At 43.5% G+C, this 13047-nt stretch overlaps 1 protein-coding gene across 1 annotated transcript in view; it reads left to right on the plus strand.

Annotated features, from left to right (window-relative positions):
- Positions 1–3234: 3234 nt before the first annotated feature.
- Positions 3235–13047, plus strand: part of LOC308611389 (putative spermatogenesis-associated protein 31C2) — a gene marked incomplete at its 3' end in the record, with an annotated part of 39171 nt that continues 29358 nt past the window's right edge. Inside the window, exons 1-3 of the mRNA XM_081260196.1 lie at positions 3235–3312; positions 3668–3728; positions 3957–4933. Of these exons, the coding sequence (XP_081116322.1) occupies positions 4087–4933 (847 nt within the window). The 5' untranslated portion in view covers positions 3235–3312; positions 3668–3728; positions 3957–4086. The remainder of the gene's footprint in view (positions 3313–3667; positions 3729–3956; positions 4934–13047) is intronic.

Raw genomic sequence — 13047 nt, forward strand, 5'->3', positions numbered from 1 at the left:
GCAGAGAATACACATTATTTTAAAGCCCTCATGGGGCATTAAGACATATTTACCATGTGAATCCTTCAGTGAATCTTGTGTTACTGCTAAGGGATGTCATAAGGGGATTTTGTGTAAGACTCAAAGCTCCCTTTCTATATGGTTCAGGCTGGACTTGAAGCTTCAGGGCCCTGGGAGGATGGGTCAGGAAAGTCAAGGCACACTCAGAAAAGAGAATACATCCATAACACACTAGGAATATCTGAAGAGGCTGCTCAAGACCTGGCTCAGCCCCAAGGGTTGACCCCTAGTCCTACTCTTCACCCTACAGCCCTTTAGGGTCAGGACCTTGGCTCACCCTAACCCATTCCTAGCTTCCGGGTATAGAATGAGTGCACATGTCTGAATGTTAATGTTCTCTCAAAATTTACATGTTGAAATCCTACCTCTTAAAGATAGGAGGCGGGGCCGTGCAAAAGTGCTTATGAGCTTTCATGAATGGGATTAGTGCCTTATAAAAGAGACTCCAGAGATATCTCTAGCCTCCTCCCATCATATGAGGATACAGAGAGAAGGCTCCAGCTGTGAACCAGGAAGAGAGCTCTCACTACGAGGTGGCCATACTGGTGACTTGATCTTGGGCTTCCCAGCCTCCAGAACTGTGGTAATAAATGTCTGTTGTTTGTAATCTACCCAGTCTATGGTATATTGTTATAGCAGCCCTAATGGATTAAGACCACATATTTCAAAATTTATCTGGAGAGTGGGGACTGTCTTATCATTGCAAACTAAGAAGTTGGGTTGAGACAACATATGAAAGATTTTTTTTTAAGTAGAAAAGTATGGATTATTGGATTTGAAAGTACTAGATTGGCTAAGGAAAATGAGTACGTGTGTGTGTGCGTGTTTGCAGTGTGTCCCAAAAGTTTTTGTGCAGTTTAAAGATTTACTAACTCCAGAGTTATAAACACTACAAACTTACAAAAACATCATTTGAAGGTTTAACTGTTACCAGATGCAAGTCTGTGTGCCTGATGCACAGTGAGGCTAAATACTGAAACATCAGAGTTTGAAGCAGAGAAAGGTTTACACAGTGCCATGCAAGAAGACATGTGGCTCATGCCCAGGAAAAACCCCAAACTCCCTGAAGGCTTTCAGCAAAGCCTTTTTAAAGGCAAGGTGAGGGAGGGGCATGACTAATTGTTGCAAATATCTTGGTGTTGGATCCTTTGTTCTAGAGGCTGGCCAGATGGGTCAGATCCTGGTCAGGTCATGTGTTCCTGTAAACCTCCAAGAAAACAATTATTATTCTCTGTTCTGCAACTTTTTATCTCCATGAATGGGCTCTTAAAAGTCAGAGCCTTAGAAATAGTCTATCCTGTATATTTCAGGCTCTAGGCAACATTGTTTTACAAAAAGTGCAGAGCCAGCCTGGATCACAGGGATGGACAGAGTTAGCTCAGGCAACAAAGCATAAAGATTAAAGTAAAAAACATCTCATGTGGAGGCAGATTTGTTCTTCCCTATTACATAGTTATTTATAATTCTTTCATACTTATGAATTTTGAAAAATAAATTATTTTAATTTTTGTGTGTAGTTCCCTCTGATAGAAAATGAGGCAAAACATACACTATTCAAAATTCACAAAACTAAATAAGTGTAAAAGAAATTCAAGTTCTATCCCTGGGTTTACACAAGACACAAACATGATGCGGGAAAGTTGGAGCTGAGGACAAAGGAAATCCTGAGTAAAAATGTCTGTGAAACAGCCAGTCTTCCAGGGTCAGCTTAAGATGTTCAAGAGTTATCAAGTTGGTGGGCCTCAAGTAAAGGTCTCTAATGGATGAAGGAACCAGGTTCCAGATGGAATGAAGAGAAAATTGGCTAAGGTCTCTCTGACAGGATGAGAGTAGTTGGAAGGAGGGATCTGGAAGCCCCAGGATGGTGCAGGTGTCTGTGGGTCTGGATGGGAAGGAGGGGCAGTGATTCAGCCTATTTCTCGTATTGCCCCTCCCCCACACTCAGGAGCCCTTTGTGACAAGGCCACAGCTCTGTGATGCAGGCCTGGGGTTCTGCCATCAAGTGAACTCCCAGTGCTCTGTTGCCTGAGGGCAGCAATGCAGTTCAGAAGATGGAGAATCTCTTTTCGTTGAAAGACATTGTTGCTATCTGGCTGAGATCCAGCCCAACTTCCTGGGTGATTGATATCATCCTTGGGTTCCTGTGTGGACTGGGGCTCTTCCTAATGTTACTCCACTGCTTCCAGAGTAATCTATTCTTAGCACCACCTAGGAAACATAGAAACATCAGGAAGGTAAGAAACCTTTGGCTTAATCCCAGCAGAGATTCTCTCTTTTTTTCTTATTCTTATTTCCACTTTTCTAAACCACGTAGAGAGACTCCTGAGATGGGAACTCTCAGAAAAGTATAGAACATCATCCTTCTAGGGAAAAGCCAGGCCAGAGAGGGGTTAGAGTGGGCATGAGGATTTCTAGCCTAAGATCTTAGACCAGGAGTTCAGGTATGGTAGAGGGCTCCAGGGCAAGTCCCAAATGCAGTGACTAATGGTTAAGGACTGGATTACGAAGAGTTCAATCTCTGCAGGAAGGCTGACCCCTGAGCCCTGGTTCACCAGCCACCTTCCCACAGCGGGTGTCTCAAGTGAGACCTTCCTCTGTGTTGGGGCTGAGCCCCTGAGAGCCTGAGAGAAGAGGCTGGACTAGAGGTCTGGCCTTGGGAAGCAGAATCCTATCTGACAAAGCTCACGTGGGCATTTAGGTCTGAGAATGTGTGTGTTTCTTGATCAGAGGAACAGTGACAGAAGAAATCTATGGTGATTAAAACTTAAAAAATCCTTCTTGGGCTTCCCTGGTGGTGCAGTGGTTGAGAGTCCCCCTGCCAATGCAGGGGACGCAGGTTCGTGTCCCGGTCCGCGATGATCCCACGTGCCATGGAGTGGCTGGGCCTGTGAGCCATGGCCGCTGGGCCTGTGTGTCCGGAGCCTGTGCTCCGCAATGGGAGAGACCACAACAGTGAGAGGCCCGAATACTCCCCTGCCCAAAAAAAAAAAAAAAAAAAAAAAAAACCTTCTTTGCACTCCTCAAAGAAGAAAAACTGAAAAGATTGTTATCCACTTTAAAAATAAGTAAAAGGGGAAAAAACCCCACAGAGTTTTAGTTAAATGTAGAAAGTCATGTTGTTCATGAACACAGCTTGCCTAGATAGAGGACAGTGAGAGTTGGGTGTTAGCCCCTCACTTTTTCTTATCTCTCAGCATCAAGTAAAGCTGAAGGGGAGGAGCAGGAGTAGGAAGAAAAGTGGATCTTTGAAAGGTAAGCCTTTGCCATTCAGCCCTGTGTGACCCGAGAGTTAGCTTCCATCTCTCCTAGTCCTGAGGCCCCAGCTTCACGGTCTCTGAGAATGCCAGTGGCAGAGCTTATTCCTCAGGAAACAGAGCCTGAGCCTAATTAACAGAGCCTAATGAACGTGGAAGCACTTTGCAAAGGACAAACCCTTTTCAAGTGAGACTTAGCATCACTGTCAGGGACATGTGGCCTTGGACACTGATACTTGGGCTCCAGAGTCTAATCCTCCAAAGATTTCCCTTAAAGGGCCATTGCACTCAGCCTCCTGAAAGGCTCTTAGGCCTCTGCCTTCACCACCATGACCCAGTCTCCTGATTTCCAGCTTTCAGAGATTGCCTGGAAGAACTGGAGGGGACTCACGACCTGGTTTCACTTCTGCAAAGGTAAAGAATCTTTCCCCTTCTCTCCTGGGTCGTCCTTCCTCCCCGAGCCTCTAATGTGACCCCAGCCCTGGAAGGGGGAGCCATGGGAGGGCGTGGCTAAAGCCCTAGGGTGAAGGAGAGCAGGGGCATTATGAAGTCAGTGTGGGGGCAGAGGAGGGTTCTTGGGCTGCAGGTGCCCACCCGTGCCTGTCCTGTCCAGCCATCCTGGCCCCATCTGCTCTCCTACAGCTGCCTGGGGAGGCTTCCTGGCAAGGGCAACTTTCATCAGCTCTCATGTCCAGACCCTCCTGGTGAGACGTGCAAAGCAGTGCCTGCTGGAGCCTGTGGAAGATACTGCTTGAAGGGTTGGGAACCCTGCATGAACACCTCCTGTAGGGTTTCCTTCCCTGATCCAGACACTCGAGAGGTACTGGAAGCACATATTAAAAGGTTTTGGGTAAAGCACAGGTGGACCCGACCCCTCAAGGTCCTCAAGCCCATAAATCTCTTTAAGTCGAAAAAGTTCCAACCCTCCACCATTCTACAGTTTGCCACTTCCCCTTCAGCCACCTGTGTATCTGGGTCCCACTCAAAAGTCAAGTGTGCTGAGTTCCTGGAGAAACCTCCTCAGGCTCATTCAGGAGAGAAGGTGATAACAGAAGAGTCAGTTCCTACCGTGAAGAGGCCTCTCCTTGCCCCCTCAGCTGTGTGTAAGGAAATCCAGAGTGCCCTGGGAGCGATTCCATCTGCTGACTACCATGGGCCCTCAAAGGCTTCTCTGACTGGACAGGAGGACAGGCCACCTTCTCAGTCCCTCACACTCAGCCTTGTGGGCAGAACCTGGAAGAGTGAGAGTGTGGAAGGGGTCAAGAGGGACAGCCTAGAGCCAGGTCCAAGTTCAGCAATGGTCAGGAATGAGCCAAGAGAGGAGAGTGGTGGTCAGGCCTCACGAGACCCCTGCCATAGGGTAACAGTGATGGAGGTGAACTTAGGATCCCCATCTTTGAGAGGTGAAGAGGCCAGGGAGGCTGTGGAGGCCAAGGAGTCTCCTGCTCTTCAACCACAGTCTAGTGTTATCTTGGAAACCAAAGTGTTGACAAAATCCCAAACCACAAATGTACATATGAGGAGTTTAGAGGTGCCAGGGGCCAGTAGAAGTTTCCTACTACCTAGACTGTCTGTTTTCCAACATCCAGGTGAGCCATGCCTTAACATGGAGGTTGCCAGTGAGTTTAACTCCAAAGTAAAGGTACAGTCAGACAGCCAGCTTCAGGACTTTCCCAAACACAGGTTCCTTGCTGCAGACAACTTGGCTTCTCAGGTGCCTCAGTGCCATCCCCAGAGAGTCCCCACCAGAGACAGGTTAGCTTCCCAGGAGCCAAGTGGCCTTATGGAAGCCCAAAGGAGCCACCTAGGGCAGCAGGAGCCCAAAACTTCAAAACTCCAAGACTCATGGAAGAGCCAGAGCAAGATGATTGCCCCTACTTACAAAAGAGAGGACTGTAGGAGGCATAAACCAGGAGAGCATGAAGAAAGGTTTAAAGAATTAGGGACCTCTCAAGCTGGAAGTATGAGCCGCCCTGCCCAGGTCAGGGGAATAACAGACTCTATTGGGAGCAGATGTCTCCAGCTCATGCCAGAGAAGAAACATAACCCTACAGAAAGCCTCTTCAGAAAAAGGATGAGGCTATTTTTAAAGTGGATTTTCCCCAAGAAAAAAGTCAATGGTCGAGATGCTCTGCAAAAAAAAAAAAAGCCCATATCAGCCACTGCCCAGAGTCACGGATCAGTCAAAAGCAGATCAACCTTGAAGAGTGAGACTGCTGAGGGTCAGGCACGCATGAGAGCTGTTGGACAGATCCCAGAAGAAAAAAGAGCAATTCACCATGGACTTCATGCCACAAAGTTAAATGAACACAAACTGGAATTCCAAGTCCCAGTATGTGGGTGCTTCTGCTACCATAGGCTTACCTCCTACCCAGAGCAAGGGAGAATGATGGGTTCTACAGCCTGTGGTCATAAAGCCACCTCCAAGGGCCAGAGTTGTTCTATCAGGGAAAGGGAAGTCAGACACCAACATAGTTTGAAAAGTGTAAGGTTCGACGATGAGCAGCTGGGCCTAAGGTGCCTCCCATCCTTGCCCCCCAAGAAGAGTTTGTTTCCAGTTAGTACCTGCCAGTATGGGCCAAAGAGTCCAGGTGCCCCAGCCCGCCATCAACACTGTCCAAGGCATTGTCATCTTTGGGGAGGTGTCTTGCCTGGTCGACAGTAAAATCCTTCTTTAGTCTTCCCTTTAGTAGGAAAACGTATCTCCAAGTAAAAATTCAGTCCATGTAGAGAAAATGATTTTCTCATTAGCACATCCAAGATATTTAATGTTCCCCAATACATATATATATATATATATATATACATTTTTTTTTCTAATAAAAACATAGTGTAATGGCTGCTGTCTGTGCTGTGCACTTTGTCTTCTAGAAGGGAGGGGCATGGAGGGAGGTGGACAGTAGCATCACAAGCTTGCTCCTTGTCTCGTGTCCCTTCATTGCACCTTATGATACTGTCATTACACAAACCAAAATTACTCTAACAATGAGATGGAAAAAACCTATGAAACCCACACCCAAGGACCTGGTTCAACCAGTCTTTCTCCTTCTTCTATGCTACTTTGAACTTTATGCAACTGTAGTGGATAGGTTTACACGATAGGGCCGGACATTGCAATTCAGGCTCCAGGAAGTGTCAGAGCCAAGTGGATGGAAGTTTGGGGGGAATAGAGTATGGGCTCTGAGTTCAGAAACAGGAGAAATCTTGCCCCTGGATCTCTTGGTAGGGAATATCCAACATCTGCTCTTAAGAGTTCCTTCTCTCTCTGCTGAAGGCTGGGATTGAGATATGCCCTATGAACCCCTTTTAGCTTAGGCATAATAAAATGTACAGCATCACCCTCCCCCACCTCTGTTTTTCCTAGACTTTAGAGCAGCAGCAAGGATGGCATTTCCAGCTCTGTGTGTGTAGGTGGGGGGAGTATCAGGGAGGCTGCTGAGGGCTGTGTTGAGTCCAGTCCCATATAAATGAATGGCTATGTTCATGGGTCACCTACCTTCCACTCTATGTTAACCCCAGAGAAGGAGTTTTGGATGAATGGAATAGGGGTGTGACTGTGGGTAGTAACTATCTGATGGTCAAACACTGTGAATTTAGGGTGGGATGTAGGTGTAGAAAAATCCCTGGATCGAAGGAAGGAGGCAAAGTGGTACCAGATTCCCATAAATGTGCAGTTGTGAAAGAGCAGCCCCCTGACATACAACCACCATCTAAAGGCCTAAAGGGGAGGAAAAGTTAAGGGTCCAGTAGCTCATCATGGCCCCACCCCAGGGTCTCTACCCTATTCCAACTCTAAGATCACAGACCTAGAGAAACCACCTTTAGGTCAAAACAGAAGGTCAAACTTATAGAAGTAAAGCAAATCAGGGAAGGTTAATCTCTTAACACTATATTTAATAAGCTTACACATCCTCACCTCTTGACTTTTAGGAAGGATAAGTTAACAATAGGTGTAAAAGCCAGGACTAGGGAACTTGGGATGTGACTCCTAGTCTGGTGACCTTCACATAAACACATGGCCCAAGGACTGCTCCAGGGGAGAGGTGGGGACTGGCCTGTGATTGTGTAGTAAGCCTTGCCTGTCTCCCAGTCCTTGATCACCCCAGAGCCTGGCAGGTGAAGAAGCAATCAGACAGGATTTGTGGTGGTGTGGAGGTGACCTGTGCAAAGTGGATGGGGCAGGGTGCAATCCAGGGGTGTTCCACTGATCTGCTTCTGGCACAGCTTTTCTTGTCTCCTGACCCCCATCCATATGGAAAAGCAGGGAGACGAGGAAGAATTTCTCTAGAGTGATTTGGTGCTTCCTGCCATGTGCAAGGCTCATGGTGGACACAGCTCCAGGTGGTGTCTTTCTCATTGTGGAGATTTCTGTTCTAGCTGATGCCCCTGATCCAGATGACAACAGAAATGGACCCCATCTCCCATCCCTGTCAGGCCCCTCAACACGTGGAATTGCTGTGACCTGGGGTGGAGGGGGCAGAGTGAGCACAGGACTGCTCACACCCCTGGTTTCTCCCTGGAGCCAGGCCCTACCTCTGGGCCCCAATTCCCAAGGCAGCCTCCAGAATAGGCAGAGCAGTGAGAGTGGAGCCAGGACTTGTGGGAGGGGTCGGTACCCAGAGGAAAGAGATGACAGGGCTGGGACCTGAGCCTGGCTGCTGCTGGGTGCTCTCAGGGGCACCCAGAAGTGAGTTCTGGGAATATGGGGAAGCTGGACTTGGACCCCTCTGGCTCCTGCTGGGAAGGTGCCACAGACAGGTGATGCTGATGGAACAGCAAGAAAACAGAAAGAAGCAAGTCCCTTTGCCCTTCTCTTGCTGCTCCGTCTTCCATAAGGTACAGTAAGACAAGAAATTGAGAGACCAAAAGAAAAAAAGAAATGGAGAGACCCAGAGACAATACACAAAGACTTCACAGACACACCTCCCAAGAGAGACTTCTCACGCAAACACCTTTCTCAGAGATCACATACTGACACCTCACACAGGGACCTCATGTTGCTTCACAGACCCTCAGACAGAAACCTAGCCCAGATTTAACAGATTTCCCAGAGATACCTTCCAAAGGGACCGCATACAGAGACTTCACACAGAGATCTCACCCAGAGACAACACACAGAGACTTGGCACAAAGACCTCACAGAGACCTCACATCTATTCTTCAGTATCCATTGACAAGTCTTTCTTAGTGAATATGAAACCACTTAGCAAACTGGCAGCATGATAAAGATATTATCAGTTGTGCCCCTCTGAGATCCACCAGACACTCACTGTCAGCATTACTCTAAATGGGGAAATGTTTGAGAAGTTTTGTTCTTTTGTAATGTCACTTCCTCTGAACAAAGGAATTATACATTCCAAATGTAGATTTTCAAATTTCATTCTTAGGTGTTCATTAGCTTGAAAATCACATATTACATTATTTTATTTTTATTTATTTTAGAAGAATGAAGAAAATAATGTTTATTTCTTAGAAATGCATGTAGTACTCTATTTTTTTTATTTTAAAAGATTTTTAGTGGAGTATAGTTGAGTTACAAATTTGTGTAAGTTTCAGGTGTACAGCAAAGAGAGCCAGTTATACATATACATATGTCCACTTTTTTAAAAGATTCTTTCCCCATAGAGGCCATTACAGAGTATTGAGTAGAGCTCCCCGTGCTATACAGTAGGTTATTATTATCTATTTTGTATATAGTCGTGTGTATATGTCAATCCCAATCTCCCAATTTATCCTTCCCCCCTTATCTCCTGGTAACCATAAGTTTTCATTTGTACCCTTTTTTTAGGAGAATCACAAATGTTAAGCACAACTAAAACACTGTCAGTCTCCAGTGAGAGAAAATATTTGTCCAGTTTTAGTTATCATCCAGTCAAATGGTATCTGGCACATTTTTTACTTTATTGAGGACAAAGCTTAAACTTGAGATGGCTTACTTGTTTCCTTTGGGAACATAAGAAAAAACTGCAACAAAGGTACTCTAGGAATGAAATAAACCAAGAAAGAAGCATCCGGACTCACATTCACTTCCCAGAGGGCTGTGTAACTAGCACATTATTTTGCACATAATAGCTTGCATTAGGTTTGTGAGGTTTGCTTTATTTTTTAACAGGCCAATAATCATGTGAGGATTTTTCACAAGTCAAATTTCTGCTTTTAAATTTTACATTCTGGCAAAATTATGCTTCTGAATATTATTTTATTTCTTAAAATGTGGTAATGCCCTAAAATGATATTACACAATCATAACGTTCAGCTAACATACTTAAAAAGATGGGCTATTAAGGATTCATTCTTAAATAATTCTATGAAATGCACATTTTCTAAGACATGCAGTTAGGATCCATTTTATATTCATTATAGGGTTAACACATTGCTTAAAAAAGTTTTGAAAGATTATAAAATATATGACTTAGCCTATGCTTGACATTCTACATGTTACCTCATAAAATTACTGAGGTAAGGATATCTTAATATCTGAATTGAAGGTAGTGTACATTTAATCTACATTTGGCTTATAACAATGAATAATGAAAGGCTTTCATTTATTATATATCTCACACTTTCCAAAGGGTACACTTCGAAAAGACTACTGATTTCTCACTGCTAATAAGCAACCTATTGCCCTTGCCTTGGTAAAATCTATCTTAATGACAGCTGGTTGTCTCCCAGATTATCCATTGGTATTACAGCGTCACGGTCTTTTAAGAGGAACAGGGCTGACACGAGGACTCTTTGGGCTTATTTCTACAAGAAATTTAGTTTTTCTATTCTCCTAATTAAACAATGTATAATTATTAATTTTTCCCTTTACTCCTTTATGTCGTTGAATCAGAAAGCAATGGACTCTGGTCCCGTATGTCACCTAAGACTCTATCAGATCACTTTTGTTTCAATAGTGCAGCTTACTCAGGTAAGTTTACTGATCAGAACCAAATGGGATCAATTAGGAAAAAGTTCATACAGGAAAGTATCCTTTTCAAAGTTGACTATTTTAACACAGTTAAATAAGCGATTATTTTTTAATCCTTTGAGTTAAAATTGTTCAGGGTGGCCAAGAAAGTCTGGAAACATGAAAAATGTCCATAAAAGCACTTTATTACTATAATACGTTGAATGTGTTGCTCCTCATTATTAATTCACAGTTCATTAAGCTGGGCAAAATTACAATGAACAATGTGCATTAAAGCAAAATTCCCATCAACCATTTTCCATCTGTCATACATTGTGTCAGATGATTTGTGTGTCTAATTTTCATGGAAAAACTTGTACCTTTACTCCAGAATAAGAAATCAACGGGGATCAATCTATTAAAAAGATATTAATATTCCCAGACTCTGTGACCTTCCGTATTTTCTTTTTAAGAAGATTCACCTAGTGCAAATCTTATAAATATTTTTACCATTTAATATGCCCAGACAAAATGGATACAAAAATTAGATAAAAGAGAAAACAACAAAAACAGATCCCCTTTGTTTTCAAAACATTTGATGTTTACATCAAAATATTTTGTTGAAAATGAAGTGATTTTTAATCTATAGTTAAAAGACACTACAATGATATTTAGAACATATTACAGATCTGGATTTTTACAAATAGATTTTTGTTTAAAACAGGTCTCACACTGATATCAAGAAACCAGGCACTCTAGAACAAAATGTGGAGAGATGGCAATTATGCGATGACTTCTTAATACTCCAAGGGAAAAAGATTGTTTCCAAAGTAGTCCATCTACAATATTAACCCTTAAGATCTACTCCCCTTGATAGGTTTCAATATTATTTTCTGTTTTATACACATTTACTTTATAATTAACTCCTACAGGAGGACATTTCTGGAAATGTTCCCAGATATCTACAGCCACACTTTCTGTCATGATCACACCATGGAAAAAGTAGGGAACATCCAGATCCTGATGATCCAGGGGTTTCATAATTACCCCTTTGAGGTCAGTCAGAATCATAATCATTCCCAGAACAGGGTCGGTCTTTACATTTGTGCCCCTAGACATGCAGATTGTAACACTACCCACCCAAAGGCAAGTTGTCTTCCTTACTCAGGTTTGCAGGGGCACCACTCACTGTGGTAGCTAGAAAAGTCCGTTGCCCCCAGCCCGGACCTGAATTCTCTACTCTCCACAGACACATCGTACTACAGATATACCAGTGGTGCTGATGAAACTTCCAGAAAGCTATAAAATAATGCATGCCAGGCACGGTAGATGAGGATTTAGAAAATGCTAACATCTTCTCTAGGAAATAAAGGTGACATACCTATGTGGCTTTAAGCATTTTTGTGCATTAGCTGGCGCCCTGGATCTGGGAAAAAGCATCTGATTTTAAAGTTTCTCAGCCTCATTCTCTGCAATGAAATCTGAAGCTCTTCCTTCCTTCTCTGAGTCCAGAAGCTGGAATTAATACAGTCTGCTCTCTGTGATTTGTCTCTACCATTTGTTTCCAGTGACCACTTCAACTCAGATATCTCTCAATTCAGGGATCACTCCTAAACTTCAGGACGAAGGTCACTGCCCTTTTTATTCCCACCACAATTTTATGCTAGTAACCCTTTACAGTGTCAATAAATTTATTTTGTAGAATGTGCCCCCTGGACTCCACCAGCTAAATCTGTTTTGTGGGGAAATCATTTGTTACTTAGCTAAACAAATTTTATAAAATCATATTTCATAAAATTGTATTTTATAAAATGTTACTTTCTTATTTTATAAAATTGGTAAATCCAGGGATTTAGGCTTAATTCTTATTTTTAAAAATGTTGGTACTCATTTTGCCAATTTTTCTCTTTTTACATGTATCAGAAAATATGTTAAGAACTCAACTGTGAAGATACCACTATTTTTATTTTTTCTCACTTTTTGTACTTAACTTTTATAACAAACCTTTATTATTGCACAGGAAACAAGAAAGTTTGTTACTTGGAAAACATCAGTCCTAAGAACGTACTAAGTTAAACCTTAGCATGTTAGATCTGCGAGTAGCCTTGTCTTTTTTTTTTTTTTTTTTTTTTTTGGTACGCTGGCCTCTCACTGTTGTGGCCTCTCCCGTTGCAGAGCACAGGCTCCGGACACGCCAGCTCAGCGGTCATGGCTCACGGGTCCAGCCGCTCCACGGCATGTGGGATCTTCCCGGACCGGGGCACGAACCCGTGTCCCCTGCATCGGCAGGCAGACTCTCAACCACTGCGACACAAGGGAAGCCCAACCTTGTCTTTTTTTTAATGATGCTTTTTTCTGAATTGGTTAAAAAAAAAAAAAAAGCCTTAAGGCTTAGGAACAGAAGCAAATTGAGAATTAAAATCCAAATCATTCAAATGAAGTTTGTCAGAACAGTTTGTGTGTGGAGAGGACAGCTTCTGGGCACTTCAGAGAAACCAGCAGGACAGAATTGAGAATAGCCAACACCTTACAGGGCTTCTCACAGAAATGCTTTAATGCAAAGAGGTGACTAGATTTCACAGGGAGACCAGGGAGAGGATGCAGAGATAATTAAATCACATTCAAGCACCTGTTTACCTGGGAGGTAAGTTCCTTCATATTGTGGTCAGATGCTGTTTAGGGGGACACTGGTGCAAGGGAGGTGTTGGGAGGATGAACTCTTTTCTGAGTGATTTTGCAAGTGTGAAAATTCATCCAACAGAGATGCTAGAAAAATTTGCTCCTAGTAGCGAGTGTCCAACATGATATTTTGGGACAAAAATGTGTATTTGGAAGAATTTT

Source organism: Mesoplodon bidens (assembly GCF_964165515.1).
Source record: "Mesoplodon bidens genome assembly, contig: HAP1_SCAFFOLD_72, whole genome shotgun sequence".
Taxonomy (NCBI): Eukaryota; Metazoa; Chordata; class Mammalia; order Artiodactyla; family Ziphiidae; genus Mesoplodon; species Mesoplodon bidens.